At 35.3% G+C, this 18,825-nt stretch overlaps 1 protein-coding gene across 2 annotated transcripts; it reads right to left on the bottom strand.

The window, feature by feature from the left end:
* Positions 1-9,351: 9,351 nt before the first annotated feature.
* LOC111394342 (gamma-tubulin complex component 5) lies at positions 9,352-18,589 on the bottom strand. 2 transcript variants are annotated; one of them, XM_023020104.1, is made up of 16 exons: positions 18,130-18,589; positions 17,761-18,024; positions 17,542-17,639; positions 17,208-17,370; positions 17,012-17,122; positions 14,467-15,432; positions 14,222-14,374; positions 14,032-14,131; positions 13,842-13,936; positions 12,411-12,602; positions 12,239-12,295; positions 12,091-12,162; positions 11,903-12,001; positions 10,846-10,977; positions 10,565-10,738; positions 9,352-9,686 (listed from the first exon to the last, which is right to left on the bottom strand). In XM_023020104.1, the coding sequence occupies exons 1-16, from the start codon at positions 18,235-18,237 to the stop codon at positions 9,549-9,551; spliced, it is 2,922 nt and encodes a 973-aa protein (XP_022875872.1). In that variant the 5' UTR covers positions 18,238-18,589; the 3' UTR covers positions 9,352-9,548. The 2 variants fall into 2 exon arrangements, with proteins under 2 accessions (XP_022875872.1, XP_022875875.1); XM_023020107.1 differs by lacking the exons at positions 17,761-18,024; positions 18,130-18,589 and having other exon boundaries at positions 17,213-17,370.
* Between the last annotated feature and the right edge of the window lie 236 nt (positions 18,590-18,825).

The following is an 18,825-nucleotide window of genomic DNA, read 5'->3' as shown; positions in this document are numbered from 1 at the left end:
TTAGGCATTTTTATGCATGTTTGGCTCTTAATTGACATATAGTTGTTGCATGCATTACATGTATATTTTTTGTTTTTTTTGTTTTTCATGCATGTGCATTTTCACTTACGAGTTTTGGCGCATGTATGTTTATTTTTGTCTTTTTGTACTTGACTTTATTTTACTTTGTGTGTGGAGTATTCATTTTAGAAAAAACGAAAAACAAAAAAACATTGAAAAATTGAAAAAGACAAAAATAGTTGGTTATGGAAATTTCTACAGCATAACACATGACTTAGAGTTTGCACGTTGTATCATGTAGGAGTTAAAATTGATAAGTTATAGAATAATTTTTATTACTTGGTTAGGTCTAGTTGGATTAATATGTGTAAGTGTCTTCATGAACCATCTGCAATGCACACACTATGAATTTGTCAGTGGGATGCTACCGCATGTGTGAGATTTGGTATGACTGTCACATGTTGACGGGGTGACTTTGAATATGAATTGACCAATTTCTGTAGACTTTAACCCAAAAATTTCCCCCAATTTTAAATGCTCATATCTTAATATTCTTCTTCAGGACCTATTTAACTCAAGCAATTAAGCATGCGGGGTCTCTTAAAACTTGGTGCCTATGGTCAACTGACTTGGGTTAACCGGCCTAAAGCTCGCTACAGGGGTCATTTTAGTCGCCTAATGGAGAAGAACCTGCACTTAAGATGAAAAATTAATGAGCTGGAGAAATAAAAAAATATATGAAAAATATAATGAGCTGAAATACTTTGAAAAATTGAAAAACAAATAAGCTCATAGTAAAGGAAAAATAAGTAAAAATAATAAGTATAAGTCATACTACGCGTTACATAGTTTGACTCTCATTAGTAGGAGAACATACTTATTAGCAGTGATTGGCATGTCCCTTCTCACAAAATTAAGGTTTGGAGTCCTGCTTGCATTGGATCAGTGACACTTTACACACATGAGTCACTTATATTATTACTCCATTTTGGACTGAACTAAATATGTGGGAAGTTATACTACTTGTTGGTTTTGCTTTTGCATGCTATCAATTGAATTTTTTATTATTAAATGTTATTGCTCGACTTGGCCTTAATATATGTCCCTTCAGCATTTGTAACAAAAAGGGGGAGAGAAATGTGCAACTGAGGGGGAGAAAAAAAATAATGATTGAGCATACACATAGAAATGTTATTGCTCGACTTGGCCTTATTATATGCATGCACATGACGTCATTGATTGTTATCACTTGCATTGCATTGCTATGTCTAGGAGTCATTGGGGAGAGGCATAGATACATTTACCTACTGCGTAAAAACATGAAAACTAGTAGTAGTGGGGAGCGTTGCATTGCATTCCATATCACATCCAACTGTTTGAGTTTTGATGTTTAGTAATGTTGGTGTCTTGGTTGGTGTTTTGATTAGCATCAATATCACCTCTCAAACTGTGATGTTGATTTTTGATTAAGAGCTTTAATTAATTTTTAAATTTCTTGTATCACGTGCTTTTACACTGGGTATATGAGTTTGTGAATTTCAGAAAACAGGTACACAAAGGAAAGCAAGACTCAGTATTTGGGTTTACTGGGTAGTTTAATTTTTGGTTGTCAAGTCCTAACTTATTTTTTATTGTCCTGACTTCATTTGAAGAGTTTTATCACAGAATATCAAAAGGGGAGTTTGTTAGGTCTAAAGGTGTAATTGCCAATTCTGTGGGCAAAAGGACTAAATTGTAAATTTGTAAAAGTCAGGGACTCAATTGTACAATGTTATAGAAGTTAGGGACTTAGGGTATAATTTAGCAAAGCTAGATGGTAGGGACTAGAGTTTGAGTGTTTGGTTCAAATCAAGGTCGCGACGTCGAAAGTTCGCTAGCTGTTCGCCCTGCCACTACTCGAGCAAGAGGAAGCAGAATGGTCGTCGCTTGCTCGCTGCTTGATATTCGCTCTAGTGAAGTGGCGTCGCTCGCTGTTCGCTTGAGCAACGGTGTTATATGAAAATTCGTATTTTCGATTTCTGAAAAGTTTGACACGGGCTAAGACTCCTAATTGCCCCCAACTATAAATACAAAGGCCGTGAATGTGAAAGAGTGATTGCTATATTGTGCTTTATATAGATATCATCTTCAATATTCTCTCAAGTGATTCAAGGCAAAACTGAACAAGGAATTCATCTATAAATACCTTGTGATTCAGGCAATCCAGAAAACATCACTATTTGTGAAGAAAAAACACCTGGACTTTTTCATCTGTTGATGAAGGGACTCTTTCATTGGGAGATTGAGAGAAGTGGACGATAAGCGTAGGAACTGGACAAGAACAGGAGGTTCTTAAAATTTCACTTTGTAATACAATCAGCTAAAGACCAAGGGGCTATATTGGACAGCCAATTGGGCTGCAGGAGGTAGACCGGGAAGCTAGCAGGAGACTAGCAGTGTCTACGGCAGTAAATCGTGATATTGGAACAAGGGGTCTAACTTGGTAAGGAGTTTGGCATAACTTGTACTAACTGGATTTGTATAGTGGAAACTACTGGCTTGGCCCGGAGTTTTACCCACGTTTAGGTTTCTTCGTCATCATATCGTGAGTTGTGTTTTGCATTGTTTTATTTACTTTACGCAAACCGACACTTCAACATAGGAATTAACTGGACTGTATGTTTAAACACCTAGACAATTAATTAAAGTGACGTGTTGCTTTAATTAATCAATTTCACAGTGAGGTCGAATAATGAATTGATTGGAACGTAAACTTGGTAATGTCTAAAACTTGAATTTGACGTAACATAACATTCTCCTTGAATTTCCAAATGGTTGTAGAACGTTCCCTGAACTTTCAAATATAAAAAAGGATAGAATCCTCAAGACTAAAAACACCTATGTAAGAGAACCATTTTTAATTGTCTCTTGTCCATGAGAAAAAGTTTCCATGTAGATTGTTATGTAAGCAGATAACTGGGACTAGGCGTACTTCTGAAACAATTCTATAACTTGGCTAATTCGTTTGGATAACCAACACAATCGTATATAAGAGGCTAACAACTCCTCTGTTTCCCCCAGCCCTTCTTTCAAGCCTGTGCATATGTATTAATCTAAATTTTAGTTTCCAATTTCACATCTTACCTCATGGCTCCTCCTCTTACTCCATTTTCTTTCAGGGGTTTTTCACTCGAGGACAAGCAGCATTCTTCTGTCACATTTCGACCTCATGGAGTTCAATTCTTTCCGGCTCTAGTACAAGTTGAAAGAAAAATTGGATTACTTGACAGAGCTCATAACAAGATCTTTAATCTCAGAAATATTTTGTTCATTTTTCCCCTAACAATATTTAGACATGACGGCCCAATTTATTTAAGTTCTCGAACCAAGCATTAATATGACTATTCAACAATAAGGAATCTTACTCCCCAATATTCTGAAGGACTATTCCAGAAACAAAACAACATTAAACCTCTATGCAGTCCAAAAGGTACTTGACTCAACAACACAGAAACTGAATTTTAATTTTTAACTTAAGAGCATCAATTCCAACAGATCGAAGCAACACTGAGAAAGGTCTATACATATTCTATTTGTCTTGTGCAGAACTATGACGAGTACATCGTTCTGTTTGACTATGAAATTTCTTATATGTGGAGATCTCCTTCCACTTTCTAGTTATTTTTAGATCTATAAAATAAAAACTCTTACCCTTTCAATTTTACACAAATTTTACCTGCAATCTTGACTTTTCAAGCTGCTCCAATAGTTTTTTCTCCTAAATTGTAAAAAATTACAGATATTAATCAAATCATAATTAAATTAAGCCCTTGTTTGATTTTAATTCTGACTCACTTAGTCCCACATTCATTTGCAACAATACAATCTGAAAAACAAATGATATTTTCACGTTTCAACGCATTATTTTCTTAAACAATCATTATCAACCGAGGACTGGAATGTGTGCAATCAAGAATCCAAATATTTGTCAAGATAATATAAATACCTTTTCATATTGACAGACAACATCCCTTCAGTAAGTTGATGCTTCAACTGTTGTAACATAAAATAAGTTTTAGCCTTTCAAAAACAAAACCTTTTAATTTTCAGATTTCTTTTCTTAATTTTCTAGTTTTGGCTTTAATCAAAGATTTAATTAAAACATTAAAAACCTTAATTCTAAATTTAAGTTATATTTGAGTTGATTAATCGTGCGGGTTGATATTTACCTATAAAAAGAGGTGATATTTCATTGAATAAATTAACTAGAAAAATACTAGTTGAAGGATTATATTCTCTACATTCTCATACTATATTCCTATACTTCTGTTTACCGACAAATTCTCATTTTCATCTTCCTATGGTTGTGCCTATAGAAGGAGAATCAATTGTGAACTATATGAATTTTATCTTGAAGTCGTATAATAGCGAAAGTATACCCATTTGGTTTTATGTTTGAGCATATTGATGTTGATTATCATTGATTTATGTTTATTTTCATTTATAGGATTACTCATCGAACATGGGTTGTATTGAAAAAAGAAAAAAAATTGCATTTTTTTCCATTTACATTTTTTTTTAATCGGAACTTTCAAGTTTATTGATAAACCCTCATTTGTGGTGGAGGAAAACAGTGGTTACAATCAATTAAAAAAAAAAAAAAAAGAGCAAATTACATTTTTCTAAACAAAGGCAACCAACTGTAGAAACAGCGAAACTAGAGACTGATGCATTGAAATCTGAATGACCTTTAGATCCAAGACACACTAAAGAATTAGCCACTTGATTTGCTTCACGATAAATATGTGATATTTCAATAGATATAACCTAAGCAAGCTCTAATATATCCTTCCAAATTAGCTGAACAGCCCAAGTATGGTAACATAAGATAAAACCAATGAGCCACCATGCTAGAATCCGTTTCTATAGCAATCATCTCTATGCCAAGGACATAGCATATTGGAAGCCTATCTTAAGAGTTGATACCTTCGCTAAAGTGTTAGCAACTAACCTAAAAGAACGATTGAACCCAAAAATTACCTTCCACTACCAATCCCAAAGCAAACTACCACAACCAGCAAGGCCTGGGTTTCCAGCGCTAGCGCCATCAATATTTAGTTTATAAATACCATATTGTGGTGGAACCATCTTACAAGAAATGGAGCTTCGACTTGTATTGGAACCATGCGGATGCGTAGCACCTGTGAATAAGAAAAAGAAAGAGACAATTTCTTTAGTTTTCGCATACCATTCAATTCGTGTAGCCAACAATATACTTTAGCACAAACTCTATGCAAGTTTGCAGCGTCATCCTTTGATTGTGCAAAAGTTCTAGCCAACTAAAGTTTCCGAGGAAAGAAGAGATGGGATTAGGATAGCTACATGAAGTTCCTGCGTGGAACCACAAAAATAAGCATCCCAAAATAACATGATAGCCCGCCAGGAAATATTAGCAGGAATTCTAACCCCAAATAATCTCCCAAAATATTGCCATGCTTGAGAAGCTATAGAACTGGTTACGAAAACATGATCTATCATTTTTCCATGACCCCATGAACAGCAGTGACATTTGGAGACAATAGGAACCCCACAACGCCAAACCACTTCATCCACGGTAACAGCATTATGCCAAAGGTACCAACAAAACATTAAAATTTTTAATGGAAATGTGGAGTGACCCCGCTTCCACCACACTCTCTGCCAGTCCATCGCCTATCCGTAATATCATCTCGGAGCGCTGCAAGCTCATCCTGGAGGTCTACGACGTGGCCTTGTAGCACTTTAACATCGTTGAATGAGTCGTTGACCCTCCCCATCAACTGTCGCTCTACATCCGCTATGAATCTAGTCAGGTGGGCATACAGATCATCGATTCCATGACCCTGACTGTATATAGGAGATCCATGGGAGAGGAGGTGATGCCCTCGATAGAGGTAATGCCCTTCGTGGAGTTGACCATCTATCAACTGGACCGTGCTCCTATACAAATAACAACATTAAAAATTACTAACTTAATTAATAATTGCTAACTCATAAAAAATTGTAATCAATAAATTATATGAAATTCAGGCACGAGCCCTCCGACCCTCCTCCTCCGCCGATGGCGTCAACTCAGTTATGACCTCAAGTTGACATATAAACATTTCAACTAGTTAACGATTGCATAATGAGATTTTAAACTACGTACAATATAAATTACAAAGTGTATAATACTCACATGAGGGTTATCGAGGAGAGTCAATAACTGGTTCCCATACGGACACCCGTCCGCTCGAGATGCTCGCCAATGATGCATCCGAGGGCATCGTGTCTCTAGTCGCTTCACAAAGCGAGCATTGACTACAGGGACAGTCTCATATGTCCAGATCTGCAACACATACAATTATTATATATAAATTTAGTAGTATAAATATTTTGACGTTGATTATGTAAACATTTACCTACACCACTAGGGGCAATTCGTATGTATCGTACTTGAACATGGGTCCCTTGGCTTTGAGTGCGATCTGATAAAGACGTGTACGATGTCCTCGAAACATTTCCGGCCCCATGGATAGTTGTTGAAGTCATCAATGTCGTCGACGATCTTCAGGTGGAAAAAGTCGATCGCAGTCTTCTTGTGGTGATACTGCACCAAGGTCTCATGGATGTATACCAGACCTAACTTTAGTCTGGTCATACCCAATCATCGCTTCAATCAGCTGTGGTAGAACTGCCATCCCCTGTCCTTGGAAGTAAGTGTCGTACAATCTGTTGCCTCTTTGAGTACTGTCACAAGCTGCTTCATCGCCCGTAATCTTCAATCTAGTGATCAAGGCAAACTCGAATATAGAGAAACTAACGATCTTGCCTCGAGGTCAAAGTGGAGACCATCGCTGTCGACTGGACTCAACAACCGACATAGCAGCGCATCGATGATCTACTCCGAGTACTGTTTCATGTAGCGTTCCCCGATATGTCTTAACTCTGCGTCTAGATGATAATCCATCCTACAAAAATTTGAATATTAGAACATTATACAATAGAGGATGGAATAAAATATAGTAACGGAAGATTAATGGAATCAAATTGTAATATGTAGAATTATCTAGAATCAACACTAATAAATGATTTAGAAAAAGGACAAAAATTAAAAATTAAAGAAAAGACAAAAGAAACACATACAAATTAACAAACATAAATTAAATTAAATAAAATAATTTCAAGAAAATAAAAAAGCTATAAAAATAAAGCAAAACATATTAAAATGTGTTTTAAATTGGAAATAAGTAAATTATATAATAAGAATAAAACAATTAAGAAATTTTTTCCCTGTTACCAAAAAAAATATATAAATAAATAAATAAAATAATAATAATAATAATAATAATAATATTTAAAATTAAACGAAGGAAAATTATATAGAAATAATATAAACATTATTCAATTAAAATTAAAAAAATTAAATATTTGTTTAAAAAAATTTTAATTCAAACGAATTTTGTGCATAAAAAAATGAAAAAAAAAAGAATTAAATTAAAAAAATTATTTATTTGCTAATTTTCAATTTAGAAAAGAATTAATAAAATGAAAAAAAAATCGGCCCAAAAACAGTCGGCTGTCGGTGCCGACTATTTAGAGGCTAGCCGTAGTGATGGCAATGGATCGAACTGAGCCGGCTCGGCTCGGGCTCATGGCGAGCCGAGCTCGTGGCTTGTGAAAGACAAGCCGAGCTCGAGGGCCTAGCCGAGCTGAGCCCACGAGCCGCTCGTGAACTCGTGAATTTTTTAAATTTATTTTTTTTTTTTGGTAAATTTGCACATTTTGGACATTTAAAAAAATTCATATTTTTTTACGAGCCCACGAGCCTCGTCAAAATGGCCCGTGGGCTCGACGAGCCGAGCTGGCTCGAGCTCAGGCTCTAGCTCGTCATTTGACGAACCCGAGCCACCTGCGAGCCGAGTTTTGACGAGCCTAGCCGACAAGCCGCTCGGCCTGTTCGACATCCCTAGCTGGCCGTAACAACCGTCTTCTTCAATTCGTCAAAAATAGCCCCGAAAATTGTCATTTTCGATGATTGAGCTCTCAAATGTGGCCCTAAACCCCAAATTATATTCCACAATCTAATCTAATCTAATCAAGCATCTCTACTTATAAATGTAAATAAATGTCCATTTTCGAATACAAATTCAAATTCACAACTCATGAACAAATCCATTCAATATTTATTACAAAAGCTAACCTAAATGGAGACCGTCGGTGACTGGGTTGTTGTGTGGTGTTGGCGCGGTTGGTGTCGATATTTGTGCTTTCGACTGTGAGAGATCGACATTGAGAGATTGTCAAGCAACTGTGAGAAATCATTTTCTCGTGTTTGGAGGTATTTTCCAGTTTGTGTTTCCAAACTTTTATTTTTATTTTTTTTATTTTTTAATTGTATTAGTTGGTCGAAGGCCACTGTGGAAAAGTGGCTTGGTCTATCGAACATTTGCCCTTATTTCCTCGTGTTTGATGCATTAGTGTGTGTAAATTATGTGTACGTGGGCTTAAATGTGTGCAGAATAAAAAAATAGATAGTCACTTTGGAATTTCAAAGAAATAGAGGCGGTGACATGGAACATGGTCCACGCCCTAACTATTCTTTTTTATTTTATTCTATTTTAGAAATTATTTTTATTTTTTTAATTTAAGCCCTTGTTTGAGCCCATTTTTTAATTATTTATTTTTCTTTAAATTTATTTTCGACCACACATTCTCTCAATTAAATAATTTTACACTTAAATATCAAGTATTTTCTTAGCCTCTCAATCTCCAAAAATCACTATTTCAAAATGTATTTTTACCAAAAAAGGGGCTCAGGCAAGTTCTAAATTGTATTTTAAAAAAAAAAAGTTAAAGAAAATTTAAATAAATAAGTAAACAAGGATTTTTTTTAATCCATCTCACATCCCTGCTCTCGATTCCCAAAGAATACACGAAAAGACGGATGAGGGCCACCGTGCTCCGCCCTGTTGTCATTTCTAAACCTACCATCAATACATATGATCGCTAATGACAATTTTTGTCCAGATATTCTACCTATTAAAATGACATAATTAAACTTAAACAAATAAAAAAAGGATAATTGATTTAAAAAAAAAAATTGTATTAGTTGAACTATAGAGACATCTTAATTCGTAGAAGGTTGAAGACAAGATATAACAAAAAAAGTCAACAACATAAGTGTGACAATGGCTAAAAGTCGGGACATTTAGTGCAGCTAAGCCATAAAAATGATTTCTAGTGTGGTCTCATAAAAGAATTCGTGGCAATAAAACCACCCATGTTCGTTTAGAGATGAATGTAAAATGATTGTTTATCGTAGGTTACGTTTTTTAGATTCAAAGATTTCCAAGCAAAATACAAAAGAACATACATTAATTTATAGATAATTTTGTACAATCAACAAGAAGAATGTACATATTACCTATGAATTACATCAAATCCAGATGTTAATCCAAACCCAGAATAAAGGAAAGGTAAGACACGTTGAACGCAGCATCATAAATCAAGCAAGGTCTTCGTTCGATTAACTCTTGGAATAACATTAACTAAGTCGAACGCAAGGCTCTTGAACCAGAGGCGGTCAGGCTCCCATTATCGGACATATAGAAGTAGTTGTAGTTAATACGAGTTACTAGAGCTGCCAAATGAGGAAATTGCCCCACGTTGAGTTTGACAGACAGAATCTGTGAAAACAAATATAAGATCATCAAAATCATTCTCATTTAGTATGTGCAGAAGTGTGACTGAACTCATATCACCCAAAGAACGAAAATAAAAACTCGTTAAATGCTAAAATATTTATGAAACATAGTCCGTAACCAAGATACCACACACAAAACCAACATCTCTGCCTCCATCACCGCCACTAATGAATCTCCAACTATCCATGAAATAAAACAAACCAGACAATTTGAAGGAATCATTTTCACTGTTTGAAATTCTGTAACTCTGATAATGAACTGTAGTTGATCAGATTTTTGTGCCTTGATTTAAAATAAAAGATAAAGAGAGATGCTTGGAGGTTCAAGTAGGGCGCGCCTGGTATACAAGGGAAGGAACACAGGGTATAGATGCAAGAAATAGAATGAGAACTAGGTTTTCCGTATATACATGCACAATCTCTCCATAACACATACAATGACGAATGAAAACATATTAAGCCTGTACAAGAATTAGATAGAAGAAAGTCAATTGTTTCACCACTGAAACTAGGGTCGTAGGGGAGTTGGTGGAGGTAGAAACTGCACTCAGGTAGGAAAATAAGGATTTTTGGTCCGAGATGGATGACAAAGATAAGATTGTAAAATTGATTGAGTCAAAGAACTAGTCAAAATATAGGTTAAAACTGGGTTACGAAAATATCATCTTTGTAAATAGACAACCATGCACTAAACATTTCATTATTCTCATTTGCAGAGCGTTGGTGACACTTTTTATTAGAAAACGTGACATGGACAGTGGGGGTTGTGGGCGTGCTCCCCCTTCACTATTTAACTCAAAATCTGCTTATGCATCTAAAAGCAAACTTTACATAAGTTATCAGAAGTCAACAAAAATTTACCCTGAGAAGGAATGCCATGCAGTCGTCAAACTGTTTCTCTATCCGGTCCACTTCCTTTTCACATTTTAATTTGATGGCAGAAATTGCTCCACCACTGCATAGATTCTGTTGTACAGAGTAGAAGTCCAGAGCTAGTCCAAGGATACTGTTTATGCGGCTCGCAATCAAGCCCCACTGCATAAACAAGTCAGTTGATGCTCACTATTCTTCATAAGGTTAAATCGATAAACGTATGGCTTAGCAATAACAATAATTATAAAAGTGAAGGATGTGGAGGAGACCAGCTTGTCTGGAACCACAAAACACTGCCTTTGAATTGCCAACAAATAGGACTCGTGTACTTCAATGGCTTCATCCAAAGTTCCAGCCACAGCCATATGTTCACAGAGTTCACGCCATGCATTATGATATACCTATTCATAATATCCTGGTTATAAAGTGTAACCAGCAGAAGTATTTATCAACAGAAAATTGTTTAGTAGTTTTTTAGTTTAATAATATAAATCATTCATTAAAAATTTGCAAGTGCAATTATTTGCAAATGCAGAAAATTAATCTATAACACTGAGGACTTGCAGATATGCCCTGACAATACAGGTCTGCGTGCTTTCAAATACTAAGAGCTCTTAGCATAACCAAATGACCCTAGAAGAACACTTGCAAGTTTCAAATTAGTATGGAAATCTCTACAGAAACATCGGTGGTTAGAAATTTTTCATAATTTTTAAAAATGCTCCAAACATTCTTTAAACCATACCAGAAGCAGTTACAGCTCAAATCAGTCAAAAGCATGCAAAGATGAAAAAGGATATCATAAGTAAAGGTCATAAAATGCCACTTGATTTCTCCTTATCCAATCAGGAATTTTTGAACTTTGATCTTAGAACTATATATTTTAGGCTCCAGTCATCTCAAAAGACTTAAAAAGAAATTTAAGGAAACAATAGTATAAAAGAAAGATAACATGAAAGTATATACCAATAGTACTCGTCTAAATTTTGCAGATTGCTTTGTTTTCATGAAAATTTCAGATGGCAATTATACAACCCTGTATTCAGGTTGAGGAGAAAATGAAAAAGATTAAGCTTACATGTTTAAACTCTCATTTTCTCACTTCAATAAATTGTAGCAAGCCAAACTACGACATTCAAATCAAAACAGACACTGGAGAAGAACAATATCATTAACCACTGATGAAATCTAAGATTCAGCTCTAAAAGGCAGGATGATCCTCAACCATTTGGGTTAAACAGGCATTTCGCAGTCCAGGTACAATAAAGCATAAATAGCAACTCATCCCAAATAATCACGCATTTAAAAGGTTGGAAAACTCATTACTCTGTCCATAACATATTGATGAAAAGCATCCACAAAATGGAGAAGTTTTTGCTCCAGCAACCAGTGGCGCTTGCTGTTAGTTGTTGCAGTGCCTCTATCCTGAAAAGTCCAAAGGGGCAATATCAAAGACCTTAGCAATATTGTTTGACTGGGATAAAACCTGCAATGGACGCTAAAAAGAGAATTACCTTCCACATCCACCTCCGAGCTTTATCAAGCACAAATTTAGCTCGATTGACCTTCAACAAGAAGATCATAACCTACAATATATACTGATAGAATTACCAAGAATAATTAACTAATAGCAACTACAATGCAAATAAGTAAAAGAGCTACCTGATTATATTTCTTCATTGCTTCCAGGTTAGCAATAAGTTCAAGTGGCCAAGCAATCTATTGGATTGCAATAATATTTGAATAAGAAAATCTACCAAGATGCTTGACACAATTTAAATTATAACTTCACAAACACAAGAGAGAACTAAGAGGTAATAAACCTAGGCGATACCTTGTATGAGAACTTAAGAGAATCAAGTACATCCATTCCAAAGCTCTGACTACGACCTTTACGGGGAGTTGAAACTGAAGTGGACATATAATGCTGATCATCTTCACTGGAGCCAGGATTTTTTGTTATAGACACAACCAATGAATCTGGTGTACTTAGCAGTACATTATCAGCAGAGTTCCTTATTGACTCCTGAAGTAAACTAAATAGTGTTAATGTACGGCATCACTCTACGTCGGTGATATCCAGAACAGAGTCAAAAAACTGTTCTACAACATAGAAATTACTAAAATGGCTTTTCATGATTAGTTTAAGAATTGACAAAATGGTGTACTGCAGGGTCTGATACTCATTGATCCATTAAGCTTCTTAGGAAAAATTAAATAATTCATAGATCCAGCAAGATATTACCAGGACACTGATAATTTTTGGACTCTGCATTTTCGCCAAAGTAAACCATAAAATCTAAGCAAAAATGGGGTTCCCAAGATTATTATGAAATTGATCTCACTCGCTAATCTAGGGATGTCAATGGGGTGAGATGGGGCAGGGCAACCCCTGCCCTGTTTATGGTTTTTGTTCATAATTTTTTCTTGTAAATTCTATGAGTAGGTGGGTAATCTGGAAATTGGGCTAATGGTATTGGGTAACAGGTTCCAGTTTGGGCATAAAAAAGTTGGGCACTTGGGCTAGGTTGTTTCAAACAATTTTTTCTTTTTTTCTTTTTGGCAGCAATTTTTGCCCGGTGAAGGTTTTCAACCTTAGCATGATCCAGATTATCCACTTGTGCTATTAAATGCTACATACTAATACTGAATCAATTTTCCAAAAACTGCACCATGACAAAAAAAGTGACTGGTGAAAATGGAAATTATCTTTGCAAAAGTGATCGTCCTACTAATATCATTATTAATAGGTATGTTGTATCCCTGACACTAAAAACTCATGATTCACAAAAATAAGATCTTCAGAATTGTTTTCAAGTTTCCAAAGTGTAGAAGAATGACACTGAGATACAGGCCAAGGTTTGAACAACAATGTTGAGCCTTTCTTTTCTGATATTTCGATACTTACATAAATTTTAATTTGTTTTCCCTTTCCAAAATTCCCTGAGTAAAGTTGTAAACCCAGGTCACGCCATCAAAAGGGGGGTCATGTTGGGCATGGGTATCCAGGATCAAGACTAGAGTATACCACTTTCAACTTTTCTTAGCCATTTATTACGAAAATTACAAAAAATAAAAAAATCTAAAAATAGGCCTAGCTAGCCAGAAATGCCAGCTTCACCCATAGGCAGCCCAAAAGTGGGTTGGTCCATTTGACACCTCGAGTTACGAAAATGGATTATTTTACACGTACAAAAGTTTTGACAAGATAAGAACTGCAAAGATACAAAACCCAGTAATTCAGTGTTTAATTGCTGATTTGCACCTGCAAGATTGTGTTCAACTCAAAATCGTCATCCAAGGGTTCTCCTTTGTCTAACTTAGCAAAAATCACTGTCAAGAAATGCTGCAGAAGATCACCTGTTAATAGCAAGGTAGTTGTCCTGTCAGACAACTTGATACGTAAAATCAAAATCTCATTTATGAAAGACTGGATTGCTTGGGTCAGATGATACCTGAGCCTAATAAATAAATGGCACGCAACACGCCGAGCTCATCTAACAATCTCCAGTCATGCAGTAATTTTGACAACATATTCTTGCCAATATGATCAGTCTGCACAAGTAAAATGCAAAAATCTGTAGCAAGTTATTACATCAAAGACATGTATAGAAAAAGCACAGTGAGTTATTATTGATCCCCTACCTGCTTTTTAATATAGCTGATAAGGCATTCCTGAAGAATTACAGCAGGAAGTGGGGTGCTTTTTGGTTCAGTACTCTGGATCCGGCTGAGGATTCTTGATGGAAGGGTGCTATTATTCTGGAATGGTAAAACCTCTGACATGCACATGTCCTCCTGTTATATTATTGCAAGGAAGTTTTGAGCAATAAGAAATGCAATACAAGCTACAGTCATATGTCAATTGAGTGAATTCCCTAATGCAGTACCTTGAACGATGGAAGAAGTGTTGGATAGGGAAGCAACACTTTAACCATTTCTCCATCTTCCACCTTACGTTCAAATTCACCAAACTGAAAGCCAGAAGTGTAATCTGTATTCTTGTGTGCCAAACCAGTACCGCAATTTTCACCAAAGATAGCTTGCCTAAGATCCTCATCATTTAAAGGAGGAAGATGACAATTTTGAGATATGTTCAATGCACTCCAAGCATCCCTATTCTCATGAAGAAGCTTTAGACATACAGTAATAGCTGGATTTTCAGGACAAAATGTGTTAAACTGGGGCAGTTCATCTATTTCATCTGAAGTTAGTTTCTTTCCCTTCACACTAAAGGAATATAATGGATCTCTTTGAGTATATCCTGAACTCAAATCTCTTTTCTGGGCCAATATGTCAGTCAATAATTTGTGCCAGGCTTTATTCAAGCTTGTTTCAGCAGGCAAAGTCCCATCACTCTCTTCTAGCCTTTGTATTTCCTCAACACAGCCAAATGAAGAAACAAGTTTCTTATCTTGCCAAAGGTACTGAGAGATGTGATCACCATGGAAAATAAGAGCTACTAATGACACACAAAAGACCTCCGACAAAGTTAAACCAGCTATGCTAGTTTCATTCTCAATGTTGGTGGCTGAAGCTGTTAAAAGAGATGTCATAGGAGCATGTCGGATCAGCTGCAGTGATTTTCCAGCAGAAATAATTGCCTTTGCTGTATCTTTCATGAAGAATGGACAAAGTTGAAAAGTATTTTTATTTGACTCTTTTTCTTTGGCAACACCAGATAGAGAAACAGATTCTCTACCACTTAAATTCCTTTTCTCTTTTGTTGAAGATAGAAGATCAGAGGCAAAATCCAGAATGTGTAATTTTTGAGACATTGCCGATCTTGGCAGATAGCTCTTCTCCCAAAACTCAGCCTTGTCAATTGCAATATCATTGTTAGCATAAAAGAACATCTGCAGGAAGGCACAATGAGTTACAAAAGATAATTGCTGTCTTATGAAATATACAAATATAAACAGTTTGCAAAAAAATACTCCCTCAATAGCTACGAATCTTTAAAATATTGGGTAAATACAGAATCTGTTGTCCATAAAAGTTAATTGATAACAGAGCAATGCCAATTGTAAGTATGTTTAATGATTGTGCCTACAACCGCTAATTGTGAAACACAAAAGCTTGCACGGTGACAAAAAAGAAGAAAATCTAGAAAAAAAAACAGATAATGTAGCATGCGTAACAAAGGATATGTGCAAAAAATTAGAACAAGAAGCTCTGGTAATGTCACTGCGTTGAGTGAAAAGATAGACAGATGCAGAAAAGAAGACCTCGAACAAGAGACATGTAGGAATTCTATAAACGTCCCTATTTCCTCAATCTACATGAAAACTTCTCTTGAAAATGGAAACATTGAATTGGTGTTTACAGAACAAAAGTTAATTCAGAATTTAAATAACTAAAATTCATTCTGGATAAAATTTTCAATTATGTCATGTGCACAATAGCTTATCAATATGAACCATGAACTGTATTAGTTCACACCAATTAATGCTTATAAAGTTCATTTAGCAAGCTTTGAATAACCAGAGATTAATTTATTCCAAGAATCAATAATAGTAATCCAAAAAATATTCGTCACGTGACATGCCAACTATCAGCTAGGTTTCTTCAAGCATGATCATTTATCATCATATCCAGAACCCCAACTGCCATAATTTCTACTATAAGAACCCATAAGAATAAAAATCGAAATGAGACAAACAATAATATAACCATAACCTTTTGGCATCACTTGTTGATTCAAAAAGGATGTAAAGGCAAAATTAATAGAAATAAAGACATCTTCAAATTTGATGCACATCATAGACTTTGCAGTTCTCAAAGACAAACAAAATTATCACAATTCCAGATTAATGTTCTAGCAAAGCAGAAGGACCAGAATGAAAAATACAAGTTACAAGGCAAGGGACAGATGTTGCATCACAATTTGAATCATCACAGCTCTTGGACACTCAAGATGCAGCTGCCTACAGCTAAACACAATGGGATTTTTAATTTTCAAATTCTTCTAGGGTTGAAGGGTTGTGTTTCAAGAACTATTGATGGTAATGTTGCAAAATGTAACATAAAAGACCTAACTCAAAGAATAAAACAGCCAAGTAGAAAAGGAAAACATAATTTACCCTTGCATACCTAGAACAAAGTGAGAAAAGTATGCACATTTTCATAATTCCATCCCATCGACAAAATATAAATGTCTTAGCACATTATAATTTTCTGAAAGACAGATAGTTAAAAACATACAATTTCTATACAAAATATAGTTCACTAAATTCTTGCATACTAAAATATACGGATGCATAATTAGAAAAACCAGCGTCATATACTGAAGATTTGGCACAAATAAGTACCAAATTCAACCAAAATATTACATTTTCTAAATGAGGACTTCATGTAAAATCCCATTTGCTGGTTACCAATGCTATGTATGAGAGATTGCACATAACTCTCTAAGAAGTAAGAAGAAAGAAATACCTCCTCAAAAGGATCATCAAGAGTTCCTTCAAAAAGCCATGAATCAAGTCCCTCAATGTATGGCAAAAGACTACCCACAAGTATGTAAAGTAGCATCCTATATTCATCCTCCTGAAAGCAACATATAGTTATGATCTAGACCTTATCAAATATAAATAAAATGAGCACAACATCTCAAGCAACTGTAGATTTCAACCTCACCCCCTTGCTGGAGACAAACTTCATTAAGCTTCGCATAGAGATGGTTAATAATGTGAACAGAAACTTCTGCAGCCGAGATACAGTGATCAATTTCAAAATAGAATTGTGGAATGGCTTCATGCACTATTTGAAACAAATATTCAGCTCCTGAGCAAAGACTGTTAGAGAGAGCATCCACTTAGAAATCACAGATTTCTTAAACAAATTGTTGGGCTAATCCTACCAAATGTAGTATATTGAAACATGTACAAGACGAAGTATGAAAAAATGGGCAACAATGACCCAACATATTTATTACGTCAGAGTAAAATTGCTCCAAATAATACAACCTTGACAAAGAACTTGACAGCCCCAATAGGGTCGGAGTAGTTTTGCGATCAGAACTATTTATCTTCATCTCTTCATTCAAAGAAATATCACGAATCCTCTGCTCCAAAACAAGATTAAGAAAAATAAAGTCCCTATAAGCATTTCAAAAATGAGAATAGGAATCCAAAACGAAGGAAAAGGGTTGATCAAATAGAAATTTCATAGTAAAAGACACCTACTCTAAGCCATGTAGAAACAGAACAAGCAAATGCTCTCAAAGTAGGCGGAGGCAAGCGCTTGGATTTCTCAATTTTGTTTACAACAATCTCTACCCATTTTAAACTGGTTGCAGCATATATAAACTGATCAAGAACGCCATACAAACTTGTTTGGGAAAGATGAATCACGTATATTCCACTTTTAACACGAAAACAATGCCCATTATCGTCCCAAGAAAACAGGGAACTTGACAGACCTTGCATCATTTGCAACACTCCTCGCACCTTAAACAACAAAAAGAAGTAAATAATATAAAAATGAAAAAAAATAATAATAATACTCAGCCAAAAAATACCATAATATAAAAATGGAAAAAAAAATTTATGTACCAGGTCAATTTCACTTGTCCTTAAAGAGGAAACTGGAGACGCAAAATGTATGCCGCCATCACTAAAAGAGCTATTGATTCTACTGATCACACTTTCCGAGACTTCCATCTTTACCCGCGATATCAATAGTTGAAGAAAATCAGCAAAATTTACTCACATTAGCAATTTATCAAACACTTCTTGGGCAGTATTTATAAACCAACATAACTAACGTGCTAGGATAACAGCATCAAACTTGGAAGTCCATCTAGTACAGTAGAAGCTTTTTTTCAGATTTGGCAGGCGCAGAATAATCGATTACAGAAAACCGAAAAGCAATACACTTTAGAATTCAAATAACCAACGAGGGACTAAAGAAGATCGAAATTCTGAATTGAACTTTCTCATGCGGAATTGGTACCCTATTTTCTCGGTGAAGAAAAAATTACAATCTTCTTTCAAACTTGTGGAGGAAATGGTGGCAGATTCGCAAAAAAAATATATAATAATAAATAAAATAAATAAAAACATACAATTTTTTAAAATGGTCGTTGGCCACTGTTTAAAAAAATAAAAAAATTTGTAAAAACTTTAAAAACAATAAAAATTCAAAACTGCTATTGATAAGAAAACTTTGAAACCGATGACAGGAGAGAAAGAAGGAAAGAAAAAAAAGGAAACCGACAAGTTTTTATTGGGAGAAGATCAACCGGCCAC

The sequence above is a fragment of the Olea europaea genome, chromosome 5, assembly GCF_002742605.1.
Source record: "Olea europaea var. sylvestris chromosome 5, O_europaea_v1, whole genome shotgun sequence".
NCBI classification, from domain to species: Eukaryota; Viridiplantae; Streptophyta; class Magnoliopsida; order Lamiales; family Oleaceae; genus Olea; species Olea europaea.
The sequence above is the reverse complement of the archived record's forward strand: the minus strand, read 5'-3'. Positions and strand labels throughout refer to the sequence as shown.